General features: G+C 38.8%; 3 protein-coding genes across 3 annotated transcripts; 1 reads left to right on the forward strand and 2 right to left on the reverse strand.

Annotated features, from left to right (window-relative positions):
* Positions 1–2063: 2063 nt before the first annotated feature.
* Positions 2064–4968, reverse strand: LOC128734589 (BAG domain-containing protein Samui). The gene is made up of 2 exons (XM_053828862.1): positions 4517–4968; positions 2064–4278 (listed from the first exon to the last, which is right to left on the reverse strand). Exon 2 carries the CDS (start codon positions 4264–4266, stop codon positions 3310–3312), a length of 957 nt encoding a protein of 318 aa, XP_053684837.1. The 5' UTR covers positions 4267–4278; positions 4517–4968; the 3' UTR covers positions 2064–3309.
* Positions 4969–7613: 2645 nt separating this feature from the next.
* On the forward strand, positions 7614–9884 carry LOC128735198 (uncharacterized). Its single transcript, XM_053829693.1, has 4 exons — positions 7614–7729; positions 7791–8192; positions 8323–8619; positions 8680–9884. Exons 1-4 carry the CDS (start codon positions 7618–7620, stop codon positions 9882–9884), a joined length of 2016 nt encoding a protein of 671 aa, XP_053685668.1. The 5' UTR covers positions 7614–7617.
* Positions 9885–10092: 208 nt separating this feature from the next.
* On the reverse strand, positions 10093–11529 carry LOC128735199 (uncharacterized). Its single transcript, XM_053829694.1, has 2 exons — positions 10657–11529; positions 10093–10605 (listed from the first exon to the last, which is right to left on the reverse strand). Exons 1-2 carry the CDS (start codon positions 11527–11529, stop codon positions 10093–10095), a joined length of 1386 nt encoding a protein of 461 aa, XP_053685669.1.
* Positions 11530–17361: the final 5832 nt, after the last annotated feature.

A 17361-nucleotide genomic window follows, 5' to 3' on the forward strand; every position in this document is an offset into this window, starting at 1 on the left:
CTAGCCTTCCTGATCAGTGTCACTATAGCAGTCTTGGTATCATCATCGAGGACGATGCGCTGTATATATTCTGTAATGAGAAAAATATATTTTTTTTAGTTAATGAAGTCGCAATGCTCGATTTTACCTACGTGTTACAGTAGATTTACCTAAGTATAGATCAACCTATAGTAGCAGCTGCTAGCTGCTAGCTGACGAAACTCTGACCCAGGACGCTGAAAGCGTCCCAAGGTTTTGTTGTTTGTTAGATCTGCCATAGGACTGTTGTAATGGTCGTCCGGCTCAGAAACTAGCGGACGGCGGCCAGCTTCGTTCAGCGCTGTATTGAGTAATCTGATTACCAGTATCATACTTCTCACTTCTACCAGCATAAAGCCGGGACCCTGGGCTGCTCGTCACCAATTCGTTGAGCGTTGACACACACAAGTCGGCTTCAACCTGGTCGAGCCATCTAGCACGTTGGGCCTCTTTATTCCTCTTACCGGTGGCATTCTTGAAGAGAACTGAATTACTGCACAGTCATTCGGCATTCTTGCGACAAGGCCGGCCCTCCGTGGTCTCCCAACTTTTGTCAGGTGTACGATGAGAATCTCTCCAACTAGCACCCTCAACTTGTGGTTCATACACCTACGCCACTCTCCGCTATTCGTTCAAATACGGCAAGTGATGTCTTCTGTAAGCAAAATTTCTGTCTCAAGTCAGTAGAGGACTACCGGTCCGATTGGCGTTTTGTACATTGTCAGCTTTGTGCGGCGGCGTTTGCTCTTTGATCGAACTGTCTTGTGGAGGAAAAAGTTGGTTCGACTTCCAGCTTGAATGCGTCGTTAAACCTTTTTACTCGTGTTGTTGTCGCCGGTGACCAGAGATCCCAAATATACGAGCTCATCAACCACTTCCAGTTCATCGCCGTCGATGTAAACAAGCCGAGCTAGGGTTATGTTCTGCTGGACTAGCACAAGGAAAGTCCCTCAAAAGGAAAGCGTTTTGAAAAGTTGGTACCGATATGTTTGGTTTTCGACGGATTGATTTGTAACTCAATCCTCCTAATCTTCGTTAGTCTGACGATTGACTCCACCTCCCTAAAGTTTCTAGTATGATGTTGAGATCGTCGGCAAAGACTAGGAGTTCTTACTCTTACTGAAGATTGTTTTTTTTTTCTTTCGTTTCGATGCCCGTTCGCCGGATCACACCTTTAACAGCGATATTGAATAACATATAGGATAGCCGCATCCCCAAATCGAAAAGACTCGAGCGCGCCCCCGAAACACGTACGTAACACATCTTTCGCTCCAAGATAGCTTTGATCAGCCGCGTCAGTTTGTCCGGAAACCCGTACGCGTCCATTGTCTGCCATAGCTGTTCGCGCTCGACTGGATCGTATGCTGCCTGATATCCACGAAAATATGATGCGTGGCACGCTGTACTCGACATTTCTAGAGGATTTGTCAAAAAGTAAAAAATTTGATCCGTAGCAGAACGGGCCCCGATGAAGCCCACCTACACCTACTACTGCCCAACGAATTTTCTTGCTATTAGGGATAAACGACGTAACAAAATCTACGAGAGTCTCTCCTCCTCCAAAATCCTTGAAATTATCCAGTGAAGTGTCGTCGATGATTCTGCTTGTGAAAAGCATTCCATTACTTAAAAAGTGAAGTGAAGTTCATTATGACCATGCGAATCTCCTCGACCAGCACTACATCACCGATGAGCAACACGGATTTATGCCCAAGCTGTCCACGTCCACAATCTACTGATACTTGAAGACCAGCAATTCAATATGGCCGAAGTATAAACCGAGTGAGGGTTCATTTTAGCTGGGCCGGTCTACTATGCATAGGAATGATGGAGAATACCATCCACTTTACTGAATACTGAATAGGCTGGAAGTCTTGAGCACATCGCTAACGATGATGCATGAAATGATCCTAGAAAAAAAGGTAATTCAGTAACAACGGTATAACAAATTAAGTCATTGAAAAGAAGAACAAATTAGCATGGCTCAATTTCGAAGAAATCCTGCATTAGAGAAAAAGTATCTTTCACTAAAACTTAATGTGAGTTTTATTATGTTTTAGGCTTATGTTTTCAAGTCAATTATTTTGATTACAAGTATTGTTATTAATTTATTCTTTTTTTCTAGATGGTCTATCTTTCTATACTGTGTATGCAATACCCTAATTCAACGGTTCGGCAAACTAGTTCCATAATTATAGGGAATTGACGTCATAAATGATGGCAATTAAATTAATAAGAATTGTGAAAACGAGCAAAAATAAATAGTAGACTTTTCTATATAAGCGGTTTGCTTTTCTACGGGTATAGTTTCTTGTTAGATAGCTTTTTTCTACGTAAATTCGCAATGAGAAACTCATTCAGAACTGAGTTTTATGTTTAAGTCAGCCAAGCATTGGAAAATTTCAAAAAATAATGAGGACAGCGTTGGAAAAAATCCGTGGTAAAATGAAGGGCATAGAAGAAATATGAATATGACATTTTCAATGTTGCAAATGATTACAAAATAAATTTGAATACAGTCAAAAGCTATAGACGAAAGCAGGCAATATTGATTATTTACCTACATCTACTTGCCGGTATTTTAGCAGTTTGTTACGCAAAGTATTATATACAACAGGTTTCCAGTTTCCTCATGTTGAAACTTATGTTGCAATGGATTGAATGCTTAGGTATTTCTGCAGAATCGAGTAACAAAAACAATGGACAGCATCACAGAAATATAGCGAATCTTCGAAAACAATTGCAAAATTATTTTGGTAGCCGATCATAATCGAACAAATGAACGTGATAACCCGTAAGCTTATAAACACGTTTATTAATATTTCATATAAACTATGTTGAAATGGATAAATTCAAAAATGTGAATCTCTAAACCACCTTGGATAGGTTTATCAAAAGATCTTGAAATTTACACGTTGACAATGAAATTTTATTAAACAAGTTGCAAACTTACCTGAACAATACATTCACTGGCCGAACTTCATAGTTAAAATTATATGTTGTTAGTATTTTTGTAACATGCATTTCCAATAAAAAGCCTTTTTCAAGTTCATAGCCATACACACATCCTGGCATATCGATCGTTAACTGCAATTTTCTCTTGATTTTTGTTTAAAAAAATATAGTATTAACCGGTTATGTCAATATTTCGTGGGTATGCTGCCATGGTACGATTACCTCGAAAATGCCACTTCAAGATAATCAACTCCGAAAGATAAGAAAGTAGTTACAACCGGCGAAAGTATCACACCAAGAACGAGAAGCCCCATAGATAGGATAGTGTTGAAAATTTTACTGCTGCTCAGGTTGCTGCTGCTGCTGTTGACTAGATTGGTTGGACGAAGAGTGGGAAAGTGAAGCACCGGAGCCGGTCCGATCGGTCGTTCCGTTAGGCACCTGTTCGTTGCTGTCAGTTCGTTCGACGACGCCGGCTTCGGCTTTGGCCTCCAGGACGGCAATACAGTGGTTTATACTCTTGATGGCTTCCTTCCGGGCGGATTTTATCTGCGGCTGATCCTCCGCATCAATCGAGTCCAGTTTGAGAAGGTTCTGTGTTAGCATCTCGTCCAGATAGATATAGGTTTTGTCACGTTTACCGTCCTTTCCGCCCTGAAACCGTTCGACTTGATCGAAGATTGCCAACACATCCCGCTGTATCTTTTGAATTTTGCTAATCGGATCGTTGGCAGCCGGTTGAGCTGCTGCTGGTGGCGGTTTCGCCTGTGCATCTGGCTGATCATGGGCAGTGGTCGTTTGTTGTTTGGCTTCCTGTTCTTGTTGCTTTTGCTGTTGGTAGCGGTTAGCCTGTTGTTGCTGATACTGAGTTTGTTGTTGGGCAGCGCTCGGAGGCGAAGGCGTTTGTCGCGGCTGCGAGGAGCCCCGAGATGGCGGCTGCTGTGATAGAGGCATTGTCGTCGTGGTAAATCCACTATCGGTGAAGATAGGAACTTGTCTAGCCGGGGATGATTCCCGGGCAGGGCTGCTCTTGTTGAAAAATGTTGAATTGGGAAACGTTCGCACTGGAAAATCTCGAGCACGGTCAAACAGAGATCCATGTTTGAAAAAGTCACTGGTATTGTGAGATGGCATCTCCATTCGGGGTGGTTCCGGCATCGAGCTGGTCGACGAATTGTTGCTTGGCTGGCTGTCCGGAATTTTGTTTACCAACGGCTCCGATCTTCCCTCGACGAAGATCGGAATATGCCGCACAGTTGGCTGAGATTGCTGAGGTTGCTCCTGTTGCGACATTGAAACGATGATCTGCAAAAATATGAAAAAATACTCCGTCAGTCAAAATCAATACCATTTTAGAAGACCTTGAAAATTTTGTCCCAGTATTAGCGACGATTACTCATTGCTTCTTGCGCCGAATGCACTGTAAACTGACTAGCTTTTGCAGTACTTCTTCAGTACACGAAAGACGAAACAGTGCAACCGTTCGATATTCCAGTGTTACGAAAGCTGAAAAAACCTATCAAGAAAAATGAGAAAAACCCACCTTCTTATTCCGTCAGATTTTCCTTCTTGGTTGTTCGTTTTATTTCCCGAAGAAAACTTTCAGCGCTCTCTGCTCGTTCGACGTGTGTTTGAATTTCGCACTTCCTAGCACGGGTTTTCCGCACCAGCTGCTCCCACACTGCTACTTTATACACTTATTTCTCCTCACACTCACTCACGAATACTCACCTCACCCCCACACTACAGCGAGCGAGAGGTGACGAGTTTGTTCTAGAACTACTGTGCTTCGTTCCTCGGAAACTGATGTCCGATTGGAATAATTTTGCACACTTCTAGCGCCAATAATTCAACACCAAAATTTGTTCGATTGCTCGTTCCGGCGAGCAAATGTATGACAAGGAAACAGGTTGTTAAAAATTATGGATTTCGACAGCACTAATCAACTTTGAAAACAGCAGGATCTTTGCAAAAAGCTGCCAGTCGCGATTGACGGATGAAAAATAATATGCGATTGCGAGCATCAGAAAGGAATTTGACAACTGACTGAAATGCAGCTTCTTCGCCAAACGCGGGCGAAATGCGATGATTTCATGACATTTACACAAACAGGGCTAAGCAAATGCAGGGATGTTTTTCGAAATTAGATGGAAATATTTAAAACCTGATGGCTTTAATGCATGTAAAAGGGTTGATTATGCGAGCTTCTAAAAGCTAAAACCAGAAATATGAGAAGTTTGTGATTGATGGGTATTGGTAATATTATTCTTGGTGATATTGGGAGTTTTGCCCAAAGTCAGGGAATCAAAATATCATTGTTCATACGCACAAATAACCGACAAAAACGAAGAGCGATAAACCAGTTATTCTGCGCCTATTAAACAAAAATACGTAGCAACCAGAATATATCACGATAACAAAATATCAGGCCAAATGAATGTCCCTTCCCACCAGCAAGCAGGACAACTTTCTATGAAAATATATTTTGATACACACTCGCTTTCATAAGCGTTTGTTGATGCAGATATACAATAAAATATGTCTTTGTCACCAGCCGGCTGTTTAAAGACAAAACTTTATCAGCAACTTAAACAAAAAGGACAAACAGCCAAAACCTAAAGAAAAAGATCAGCTTGCTTTGACCTAAAGTCTGGTGTACAAAAGTAACCAACGTTACCTTAGTAACTACCAATCACTGCCGCTGCCGACACAGTATAACATGATTAGGATTGATTTTGTTGCGTATAACACGTATTGCATACAGCAGTGTGTCTTTTTCGCAGGCAACAATATAGTTGTCATGAAGCATCTGTATCCACGATAAACAGCTAAGATAGCTTGTCTTTGTCCTAACTTCCATGCAATAGTGACAAACTTTCATCAGCACATTAGGCCATTCATTCAGACACAAATTGTGCCTCTTCCTCCGTCTACTGTAGATAACCACCGGCCGAGAAGTTTAAATCTAACTTGTTTTTACTGGCAGGACGACGACACTATGCAAGCCCTTACGACTTGCAAGGTACTACACGTGACGTTGTTCGTCTGTCTAAAACCCAACCCGACGCGTCGCTATCTTAATGAGTGGGTTTTGCCGACTCCTTTTGTCCAGCGCCTCTTCAAAGGTACAAGTACCAGCGAACCACATGCCCTGGCGGGTGTTGTAGGTTCGAATCCGGTTATAATCTCAGATTATAGCTTGGCTCGACCCATGCACTTTCCAGCATTGGACAAAAGGTAGGAGTCACAACGACAACTTCTTAAGCGTAGCTACCTATTACCCCCTCCCCCATCCTTTCCACTCTTTTACACGCTAGCAGACGAACAGCATTCACACGCAGTACCTTGTAAGTTGCAAGGGCCTGCATAGTGTCGTCGTCCTGCCAGTAAATACAAAGTTAGATAAAAACTTCTCGATCTGTGGTTTCTACAGTAGATGTAGGAAGAGGCACAATTTGTGTTCAAAAATAGCCCAATCCAAGTCGCTACAATAATAAGGGGGGTTGTGCAGACTCCTTTTGTCCAGCGCCTCTGTGGTTCATAGGTACATGGGTACCAGCGAGCCACATGCCCTGGCGGGTGTTATGGGTTCGAATCCGGTTATAATCTCAGATTATAGCTTGGTTCGATCCATGCACCTTTCAGCATTGGACAAAAGGTAGGAGTCACAACGACAACTTGTTATATTACCCCCCCCCCCTTCCTTTCAACTCTTCCCCCTCCATTGCCGAAAAATCCTTCTTCATTACTTTCCCTTCCCGTTCCTTCATCAATTGTAGAATCATCGTTTTTTTGTTGTTGATTTTCTTTTATTACATAAAATTTGTATAATTAAAAATCTGGTCAAATAAACGATTTAGCTAGTACGTTATTTTAACATACACAAGCTATTGCGCAAGAACTCAAACTTGAGTTACTGGAATGAACCAAGACTGTTAAAGAACTGATGATAAAGATAATAGGTCAGAGTCATTCTAAAAGCATATTTGGATTTATTTTATAAATGCACACTAAAATAGGGTTAAAATTATTTAAACGTTGGTCAGATTCTGATTGATCCTTTCTATCCAAAACTCTCTTCAAAAGTGAATCCAAAAGAACAAGACGTCATATTTTATGCCATTCTTGAGCTAGCGGCGCCAGAGATGGCGCAATGCATCAGGATAGGCATGCAACGAGGAACGCACGGGTTCAAATCCAGTAGCGGTCGGTGTTACCCAAGCAACCAAAAGTTCGATTTTTACTTAAAAAACGAACTCAGAAGTTTACATTTGGTTCACTATTAGTTCCGCAGAACTTTATGGCTGCTTAATATGGCACCATACGTATAAACCGAACTTAAGTACCGCTAAATATTTGTTAGAAACTAAAAAGTTCAAAACAATTTTTTAATTCCCTTTAATACAACTTTTAAGTTCACATTGAGGGCGTAGAAACTTGTTTTGAACTCTGCTTGACGAAGTTCAATGAAAGCAGTGACCGTCCTTTTCATCAGCGTGAAAGTTCACGGCAAATTTTCAATTCGACTACTAATCAGCGTTGTAGCTTGTAAATCATATAGAAACGTCAAACTAGGTTATTTATAGAAATTTTCATCTTGCAGGTTTCAAAATAGAAGTGTGTAGAAAAGTAGAAGACGAAAAAATGAATTTCTCTAAAATTATAAAAAAGAATGGTTTATTTTATTACCACAGAAACAAATTGTTGGCTAAATGGGAGACGGAAAACATAGCTGCGAACCGAGCTGTGAACACAGGTAGCATAAATTTATTAGTAATTTTTTTCTTTTGTCATTACCCCTATTTGTTGCATTTTAGAAGATCAACTTTCTACGTCTAAAAGCATGCCGATCAAAAGGAAATTTGAAGCAAGTTTTGCAGAAGATACACCTTTATCTGAAGAAAGTAGTCCCGAATATGACGATAGCGACAAAGAAGGATTTTACCAGAGCAACGTAGATTCATTCGAAGATGTATATTCATCATTTGAAAACGATCAGCATAATGATGTATTGGATCGAATGGATTTGAGCGAATGCATTACGTATTGGGCTCTCAAAACGAATCAATCACACGCATCCATAAATCTAATTATGGAAATAATTAGAAGAAAAACTAACGGGACCAAACTACCACGGTCTGCAAGAACTTTACTAAAGACATCCCGGCAGGCAACTACCGAAATTGTCGAAATCGCTGGTGGACAATACTGGTACAAAGGTATCAAGCAATGCTTGAGTGACTTTTTTCGGTAAAAAAACATTTATAACTTTTCCTTTTTGGGGTGAACCCACCACCGGTTGAAAGCCCCATTAAAAAGGTAATAAATAAAATAACTTTATACAAACAGAACAATCCCTAAGCATCTCGATAAACATAAACATTGATGGAATTCCACTCTTCAAGAGTAGCAAATTGCAATTTTGGCCTATACTATTCAATATTTCAGAAATGCCTGAAATCGCGCCAATGACGGTTGCCATATTTTATGGAAAAACTAAACCAACTAATCTTGATACATTCTTAAAACAGTTAGTCGAAGAGCTGATTGATGTGATAAACCATGGAATATTTATCAACAATCACAAAATCACCGTTAAACTCAGGTGTTTTATTTGTGATTCACCCGCACGCGCATTTCTGAAAGGTATGATTGCGTGATTTAAATTAATTTGATTTTTTAAATAGTGAACAAATATTTTATCAGGCGTCGCAAATTTCAACTCAAAAAATGGCTGTCTAAAGTGTGTCGGCGAAGGCGAGTACTCACACGAATCCCGAACAGTCGTGTTCACTTCCATTAATAGCGCAAAACGAACGGATCAAAACTTTAGGCAAAATGCATACGGTCTCCATCAAAAGTCGAGTACACCTTTGCTTAAAATACCAAGCTTGGATATGATTGAAGACATTATCGTTGGAGATCGTTTGCACTTGATCGATCTAGGTGTCATGAAACGTTTGCTTCTTGGATGGAGAGATGGATCTTTGGGTTATAAATCGAAGTTGTCGTCGCAGCAGTCTAATGAAATATCGCAAATTTTAGCTGGCATTCAATTGCCTACTGAAATTCACCGTAAGCTACGAGGGATGGACTTCTTGTCATTTTGGAAAGCTTCTGAATTTAGCAGCTTCTTACATTACGCCAGTATAGTAGTACTCAAAGAGTTTCTTCCTGACGACATATATCGTCACTTCCTACTTTTTTTTTGCTCTATTACGATGTTGTGTTCACAGAACTACGAATCAAACTGGCATGTTGCAAGGAAAATGTTGGAAAAGTTTGTCACTGGTTATATGGAGCTATATGGCGAACAGTTTATGACTAGCAATGTGCACAATCTTCTACATGTTGTTGATGAAGTTGAACGCTTCGGACCGTTATCTACCATTGCAGCATATCCTTTCGAAAATGCCCTACAGCGAATAAAATGCCTACTTCGAAGTGGATGGAAGGGTCTCGAACAAGTCATCAACAGGCTCTCCGAAATTAATTCTGAAGAATATTACATCACACAAAAATCAAAAACTCGTCCGAAGAATTATCCTTCTGTCAGAATTTGTGGAGGAGAAAGAGTCATCGACGTGAATGAAGACTGTTTCTTAAACAATTCCGAGAGAAACGCTTGGTTTCTTACCCACAAGAACCAAATTGTGCGTTTCGATCATGTTACAGAAGCTCCCCAGCTGAAAATCATCGGCAAAATCGTAAAAGAGAAAAATGATTACTTCACCTATCCATTTACTTCATCCTTTCTAAATATATATTGTAGTAATAACAGTAACTTATCTGGTGCCTATTCTAAGTTTAGCTGCAGTGACATTAAATGCAAATTAGTTGCAATTGAACGTCGTAGTAATCATGTATTTATTCCTTTAGTACATACACTAATTAAACAAAACAATTTATAAAATTAAAATTAACGCTCTGTTATTTAGAACTTAGAAGAAAGTAAATCGATCAAAATCCATTTCACCGTCAAACGCCACTGTATAGCAATGGTACATATAAATATATAAATAAAAAGCATTGTACCTATTAACACAACAGTGAAAATTAAATTGCCAATCTTTATATATGAAGTCTTCGTTAATATAGTAAATGGTTTTTTGTATCTGCTTATTCACTGAAATCAGGAGTGGCGTTTGAGAGAATTTCCGCATAATCCAATGCATCCAAAGAATCAACAACAGAACCAGCATATTCTTCTGATTCCGACTCACTGCAACTGTTCACTTGTTTATCAGCCTGTCCATTCATTTTATTCGATGACGCGTCGACTAACACATCACCAACAACATCCACTTCAGCAACATTTCGTTGTTTACGTCTGACGTGCCTTGTTCCTCTACGCATGCCAGCAGCAAGTAAGCGCTTAAGAGAGTTTTTCAGTTTCTTCATGAAGAAGTTTGCTAGTTTTTGTTGAGTGACTACTTCGTATTCATCACTTCCGACCTGTGTGAAAAGTTGAAGGATATTCCGATTTGGCATTATTGCAATTTTCGGCCCCTTCCGACTAGCTCCAGTCCAGGTACATTTCGTTTGAAATTCCTTACTGAAGAGGATATCAAGTACACCTAACATGCGATTTTCGGCACAATCACCACTAGCATGTAACCGCAGCCATTTAACCTTAAAAGATGAAAAATTAATAACTTTTGGGCAAAAGTTAATTATATTTACCATTTTGGATTTGAAATCCGTATCCGCTAACTTGAGTTCCAGGTCTGCTAATTGTAGCTCGTTCTCAATGGGATCAATACAAAATGATATTGGCTCCTCAATGTTGGTCACCCTGGAACTGTTCTTTCGGAGGGCGTCCAGAATAAATTCATTTTGTATGCAGATATCCGCCGACCGCTTTTCCAGTCGATCTAATCGCTGCTCAATGTATTGCCGAAGTTTGATAATTTCATTCATACATTCTTGCACAGGATTATCTGCTTCAACCAATGTATCAGGTTCGTGAAAATTTTCATATGTTACGTACTCAATTCTCTGAATGCCAGTCGGTGATGATGAAGGGGGTGTTTTTTGTTGAGAAAAGATTTCGCTTTGCATATTTTCAGTCACCTCGACAATGACAGGAACCTGTGGAGATGATTTTTGTGATCCAATGTTGATGTTAAATTGGTCACCTACGGTTGGCTCAGAGTCAGAGTTTTCATCAACCGATGCTGATTCATTTTGATGTTGTGTATTGTCCATAACAAACATGTTCTGAAAATTTTCTTTGTCATGGTTGTGTTGTTTTTTCTTTCGTCGAATTAGCTGGTTCACGTCGGATGATGACTCTCCTGATAATTCTTCCAACATGAGTTTCGCTGCGGCATATGACATGATGGCATTACGTTTCACTGTACATTTGTACTTTAGCCATGATTTTTTCGGGAAACTGTTTTCATCATGGAGCAGTTTTTCTTGGTCTGCAATGCGTTTTGCATTTGGCCAGAGAACAATATTTCCGCTTCTTGAGGTTCGCAGCCAGTTACATGGAACCACCGACAGCTCCTTACAACCTCTAGCGTTGATCGTTTCAACAACGGCGAATGGCATTCCTACAAAAAGACGAATATTCTAAAAAGCTTTTAAATAATTTGTAAATAATTTTCATACCTTATCATAATTTATAGCTGAATAAACCGAGAGATTGATTGCAAATTGCAACTATTTACAAATTTTAAATTTACGCTTTTCGTTTTCGATGCACTTTTGCGGTAAACAACTGGGAAAACTATGGATGAGAAAGCATACATTTAACCGATGACAAGCCTATATCGATTATATCGATATGGTACATATTAACAACTGATTATAAGATATTTATCGCTCAAGTAGAGAAATGTAGATTTCTTTTAGTATTCTAACAATATATTGCTATTTTTTTAAATTTTTATTACATGTATTATTATTGGTCAATAATGGTTAAGCAATGAATGTCAGCATTGCTCGTTTCGTTTCCGCACATATCGATATTTATCGATATTATTGATCAATCTTTCCCATCACGCTAAAGGTTCCAATGTATGAAATCAACACTTCGAGTAAAATCTAATGGTATAGCACAGTGTTCACATGGATCAGAGGTATGTATTCCGTTCTCAAAGCAGGAGGACTTGGGTTCGAGACTCGTGGTAAGTGTTACCCTTAAATAATTTAAAAAAAAGGACCTAATTAAAAATAAATGCCATTTCACCTCACCAGAGCAGGGTCGATAATATGAAACTAAAAGTAGACATGCTATAATTAACGAAACTAAAAAACGAATAATAAAAGAAGTCTTTTGTTGAATTTTTTTTTCTCTTTTATTGTGCTGAATAGCATTCTCAACAGCAACATAACCGAACCGTTTGTAAACTTTACAGTCTCTTTCACAAGCTGAAAAGCGTGCTGTACGAAGTTTTAACATTGAATGTAAACTTGAAAGTTCGGTTAATTACTTAAAATGTCAGCTGCATAGAATTCTCTTCATGATCTTTCATATGGCTGATCAAGCAAAAAATATACTTTTAACCGGACTTTTGGTTGCTTGGGTAGTTAGGCTTTTTTTAAATGGTCTATCTTAATCGCATGAACCGACTTTACAAAAGTTATGAGGAGGCGGAGGTAGAAAATGGAAAAGTATAAAAATAGAACTACAAGTGCTGTTTTATAAACTTTTGCCAAAGTTTCTTCAGAAGCTGCTTAGCGCACTATGCAGCAAACTCTAGGCAACTTTGAAGTTCGGTTAATTACAAGTAAAGCTGCTTAGCAAGCTACACCTCCATAGACATAAAGCTTGTTAACCTTCCTTAGACACCATTATCCGAACTCTAAGTTACTTTCAAGTCGTATGTTGAACTTTCAAGCTGCATGTCGGACTTTCAAGCTGCTACAGCTATTAACGGTACTTTAATGAGAATGAAGTTCGGTTTACAAATGTAGTGTCTGGTTGTTCAGCAAGAAAGTTCTGCGGAACTAAATTTGAACCAAATATGAACTTTTAAGTTTGTTTCTTAAGTGAAATTCGAACTTTTGGTTGCTAGGAACGATTTAAAAAATACATCTATAGCCTGTAGTGTTGAACTTCCACTGGATATAGTATAAGCACCGAGTATTATATACAAATTGCCTGGTTTTAGTTTTTCCTCAACACATAATACGTGTGGCGATGTCGTCATGCAGCTATTAATTATTGTTTGGCCGGAGTCGCCTTCGCTCTAAAATAAAAACAGTTTAGTAGTTAGTAAACTGTTTTTATTTTAGAGCGAAGGCGACGTTCGTTAAAATTTTGTTTTAAATAAGCTACAATTACCTGGATCAACCTAAAGAAAAGCCATACCCTAGGCCATTCCTGCATTTCCTCTAGAGAAAGGTTTCCTTTAGCATCAAGGACTCGCTTAATTCCCCGGTTTCCTAGTTTTTTTTATTAATATAAGAACGCTTTTCACATAGCCTAAAAGAATATGAGTTAGGAAAACGACGCGATTTTAAAATTAATGTCTTGAACTTAAAATCTTGTACGCTGAACCAATTGTTCTCCTCGTGGAGCAACGCAAGACTAAGAAAAGCTTTTAAATCTGCAGACGAGTTGTAAGTGTCATGGATCCTCTCGTATTCCTGCTGTAACTATACGATCTACGTTGATTGCATTTAAACTAAGCCGCTTTGGCAAGCTATAGGATAAATTTTTGTAATTCCCGCAAGTTTTCTTGACTTTTTGATTCCTTGAACTTGGCATCATACAGCTGGAATAGCAAATAGGATCATTTTCCAGGCATGCCTGAGAATAAAGCTCGATATGATGGAGTTTATTCATTGCTCTGCTACATGGAAATATTTCTTTGAAGAGGATGCGTAGCTCATTGAATAAATCGTTGATATTATTTTTTTGAAACGATGGTTCTACAATTGATGGAGAGATGGTAGATGAAAGTAATGAAAATTTTTTGGGAAAGGACTCCTACCTTTTGTCGTTGTGACTCCTACCTTTTGTCCAATGCTGGAAGGTGCATGGGTCGAACCAAGCTATAATCTGAGATTATAACCGGATTCGAACCCACAACACCCGCCAGGGCGTGTGGCTCACTGGGTACCCGTGTACCTTTGAACCATAGAGGCGCTGGACAAAAGGAGACTGCGCAACCCCACTTATTAATGCAGCGACGTATCTGGTTTTTGGGTTATTTTTAGACACACAAATTGTGCCTCTTCCTCCGTCAACTGTAGAAACCACCGACCGAGAAGTTTTAATCTAACTTGATTTTACTTCCAGGACGACGACACTATGCAGGCCCTTACGACTTGCAAGGTACTGCGTGTGACGTTGCTCGTCCGTCAGCGTGTTAGTCCGCGCTTCACAGCTCGCCTGACCGCATTTCAAGGTCAAAGACTACAAACACGATTTTGGTCAAAATCGTTGATAGTTTCGTGAGACAGTTTGTTTGAAAAAGAAATAAAACATATTTTGAGCATTGACGCAATGGTTTTACGAAAATGTTGGTTGGTTTCTAAGGCCGAACCAAAAACGAAAGAAAATGAACGCAGAAGAAGCCAGCACTGTGATGCAGACTGACCAATATGGTTATTTCTAGACTATAACATTTGCAGTGTAAAGTTTGCAAAAGGTTTATCAGCTGCTTCAGTTGCGCCATATTCGAAAGAGTCAATTTCCTTGTTGATATCAGCAACTGTTACTATTCTGGATTGCACACTTTCAAATCGAATCTTTTTCAAAACCATATAGGAAAGATGCCTTCTAGTAAATCCTGCATCGGAGCAAAGCAGTGATTGTTTGTCCAGTGAAAGTAGGGCAGCTCATGAAGTGCACATTCGTCTTTTAATCCACAAATAGAAAGCGTTGTTCCTTGCATTGTAGCAATCACATCGTTACCACCTTGCTTTGACCCAGTAAACCATTTGGTTTGTATATCTCGATTGCAACTGAGATATACGAAATCATATCTGAACGAAAAAGTTATATTTCACGCCATATAAGAACATATATATACCAAAGTGGAGGCGATATACGTGCGAAAACTTTGACAACTATTTGTAATTCTATTTTGCGCAGTTTTTATAACACGCAACTAAATACTCCTGAATATATGATTAAGATATAATCAAATATTGCAATCGTCTATGCTGCTTTATAATTCACACTCATGAATTGTATATGAAGACACGCACGACTGCAAAACAACTTATTGTTCACTTCGATTTGACATACTCTAATCATTATACAATTCCAATGTGAAATTGACATGAAAACGATTTAATGTGAACTTTCTATTACGATTTTGTGCTATCTGGGGACCTATCTGGAAAACTGTTCCCAAATAACCCAGAGTGTAAATCTGAGCGGGTAATTTCACGAGATTTGCAAAACTAATTTGCAGATGATTCTAACGAACCATAAATGTCATGGATTGCCAACGTATCACCTAACACGTTGACTTTGAAGGGCATTGGGTTAAAAGCCCACTGTAACAGTCTTAATGATCGTCTTTTGTGGCAGGCCCCGATTGCTGTACACAGTTTACGGACCGCTCAGCGGGATAGTTGTAATCCTGTGCCCCAATTCGGTACTACAGCTCCAAACGGTAGCTACAAACTTGATATGGAGTAAGAAGGAAACTTCCTAAGAAGAAGCTGAGCAGATGCGCTGAACTTTCAGGTTTTAACTATTGAAAAGCAATCGAGAGGAAGTATGGTATACCAATTTTGAAAGCTTGTGGAATAGTGAACACATCTGGTAGAAAGTCATTTTTTGATATTACAAACTATGTTTACAATCAGCATTTAAAAAATAGTATTTTTTTCGGATTACAATATTTTAAAAAATCATATCTTGCGAATTCCAACAATAACATCGAAATAGAAAAATACGTGTCGATTTTTTTTTGAACAAAGAACGTAAAAAAAATTATGATTGTAACTTTCCCGTGGAATGACCCATATATATATATATATATATATATATATATATATATATATATATATATATATATATATATACCTTTTTATATATATATATATATATATATATATATATATATATATATTTTGGTTGACATTGGATTTTTAATTTTTAAAAAATGCAAAAACTGAAAACCAACCGAATCGGTACCTATACTGGTTCTGTTCGACGTGGCTAGCAGAAATCGAACAGAAATATCAAAACAAAACCGTTAAGCGAACTTTCGGCCAGAATTGGTTGTTGCATTTCGGCCAGTTTTCACGGGTGAAATCCGGGCAGAAAAAGTTTGTCGCTGCCAGATATTTGTTAAGGCTCAGACACAATTCGCTATGTAAGCACAAATCGATCTCTTGTACTCTCATGGAACTGCCATATGGAAAGTTTGTGAAGATTTGGTGCAAAGTTTTGTTTATCTTTTTCACTCTAACAAACTCTCAGTAACAAACCAGGGGCTTGCGATGGGTGCCATGTTTTTGTTGCCAACATCTCAGCACATCTCGACCTGAGAATCTCGACAAGGTTGGCAGCAAATTTACCTGTCAGACGGGCGCTTTTCCTGCAATAGCGCCCTTTGTTAAGTCGACTGTCAAACACCGTTCGTTAAGATAGGGATAGCACCCCGCTGGATTTTAACGTTGCGAAAATTTGGCAGAAAACCTACACAAAAAAATGAAAAACCCTAAGTTTATGCAGTTTTCACCTAAATCAGAACCTCCGTCCTTTTCCACATATGGAAAAACTTCCAAATTGCCGCAACGTAGTAAAATCCGTATGCATTGTGTTTGGGGCTTTAGATTTTTGCTAGACGCTAGGTTGGCAGGTTGAGTCAAACCCTACTTCGATATTTCGCCTGTTTCGAAATTATCTCTTTGTTTCGAGTTTCGAACTAGCTGCGCTGCAGAGGTGCCAGTTGTAAAGAATTCTCATTGGAAAAATTTAAAATACCGATTGGCAGAATTAATTTTGTATTTTAAATCTTGGCATTTGCAAACACGTACATTAATGAATGCATACCTGCGTTATATTTTCCTCAAGCTTTTAAAAACAAGGACAGGGATTAACACAATATTAGTATATTTCTTTTTCATTCGATTAGTCGAATTAATTGAAAAATTAACGAGTAGCATTATTTACAATTTAGCTATTCATGAATTTTGAGTAGATCTTGAGGAAACAATATTTTTAGTAAAGTTTTTTGTTTTATTTCAAGGTTTCGTAATTTCGAATTTTCAAAGGAAAACGTAACTGGCACCTCTGTGTGCTGTTTGTGAATCGAAAGAAGTGCGATACCAACACAAGCAGCCGATTCTAAAGTCGATTGTCAAACACATGAACGGCACCTATACACTAACGCACAGCAAACCTGTGCACAAGAGATGAATCCATTTCCATTCAAAAGTCGTTTCGTACCAGAAGTTAGCAGCAGTACC

Source organism: Sabethes cyaneus, chromosome 2 (assembly GCF_943734655.1).
Source record: "Sabethes cyaneus chromosome 2, idSabCyanKW18_F2, whole genome shotgun sequence".
Lineage (NCBI taxonomy): Eukaryota > Metazoa > Arthropoda > Insecta > Diptera > Culicidae > Sabethes > Sabethes cyaneus.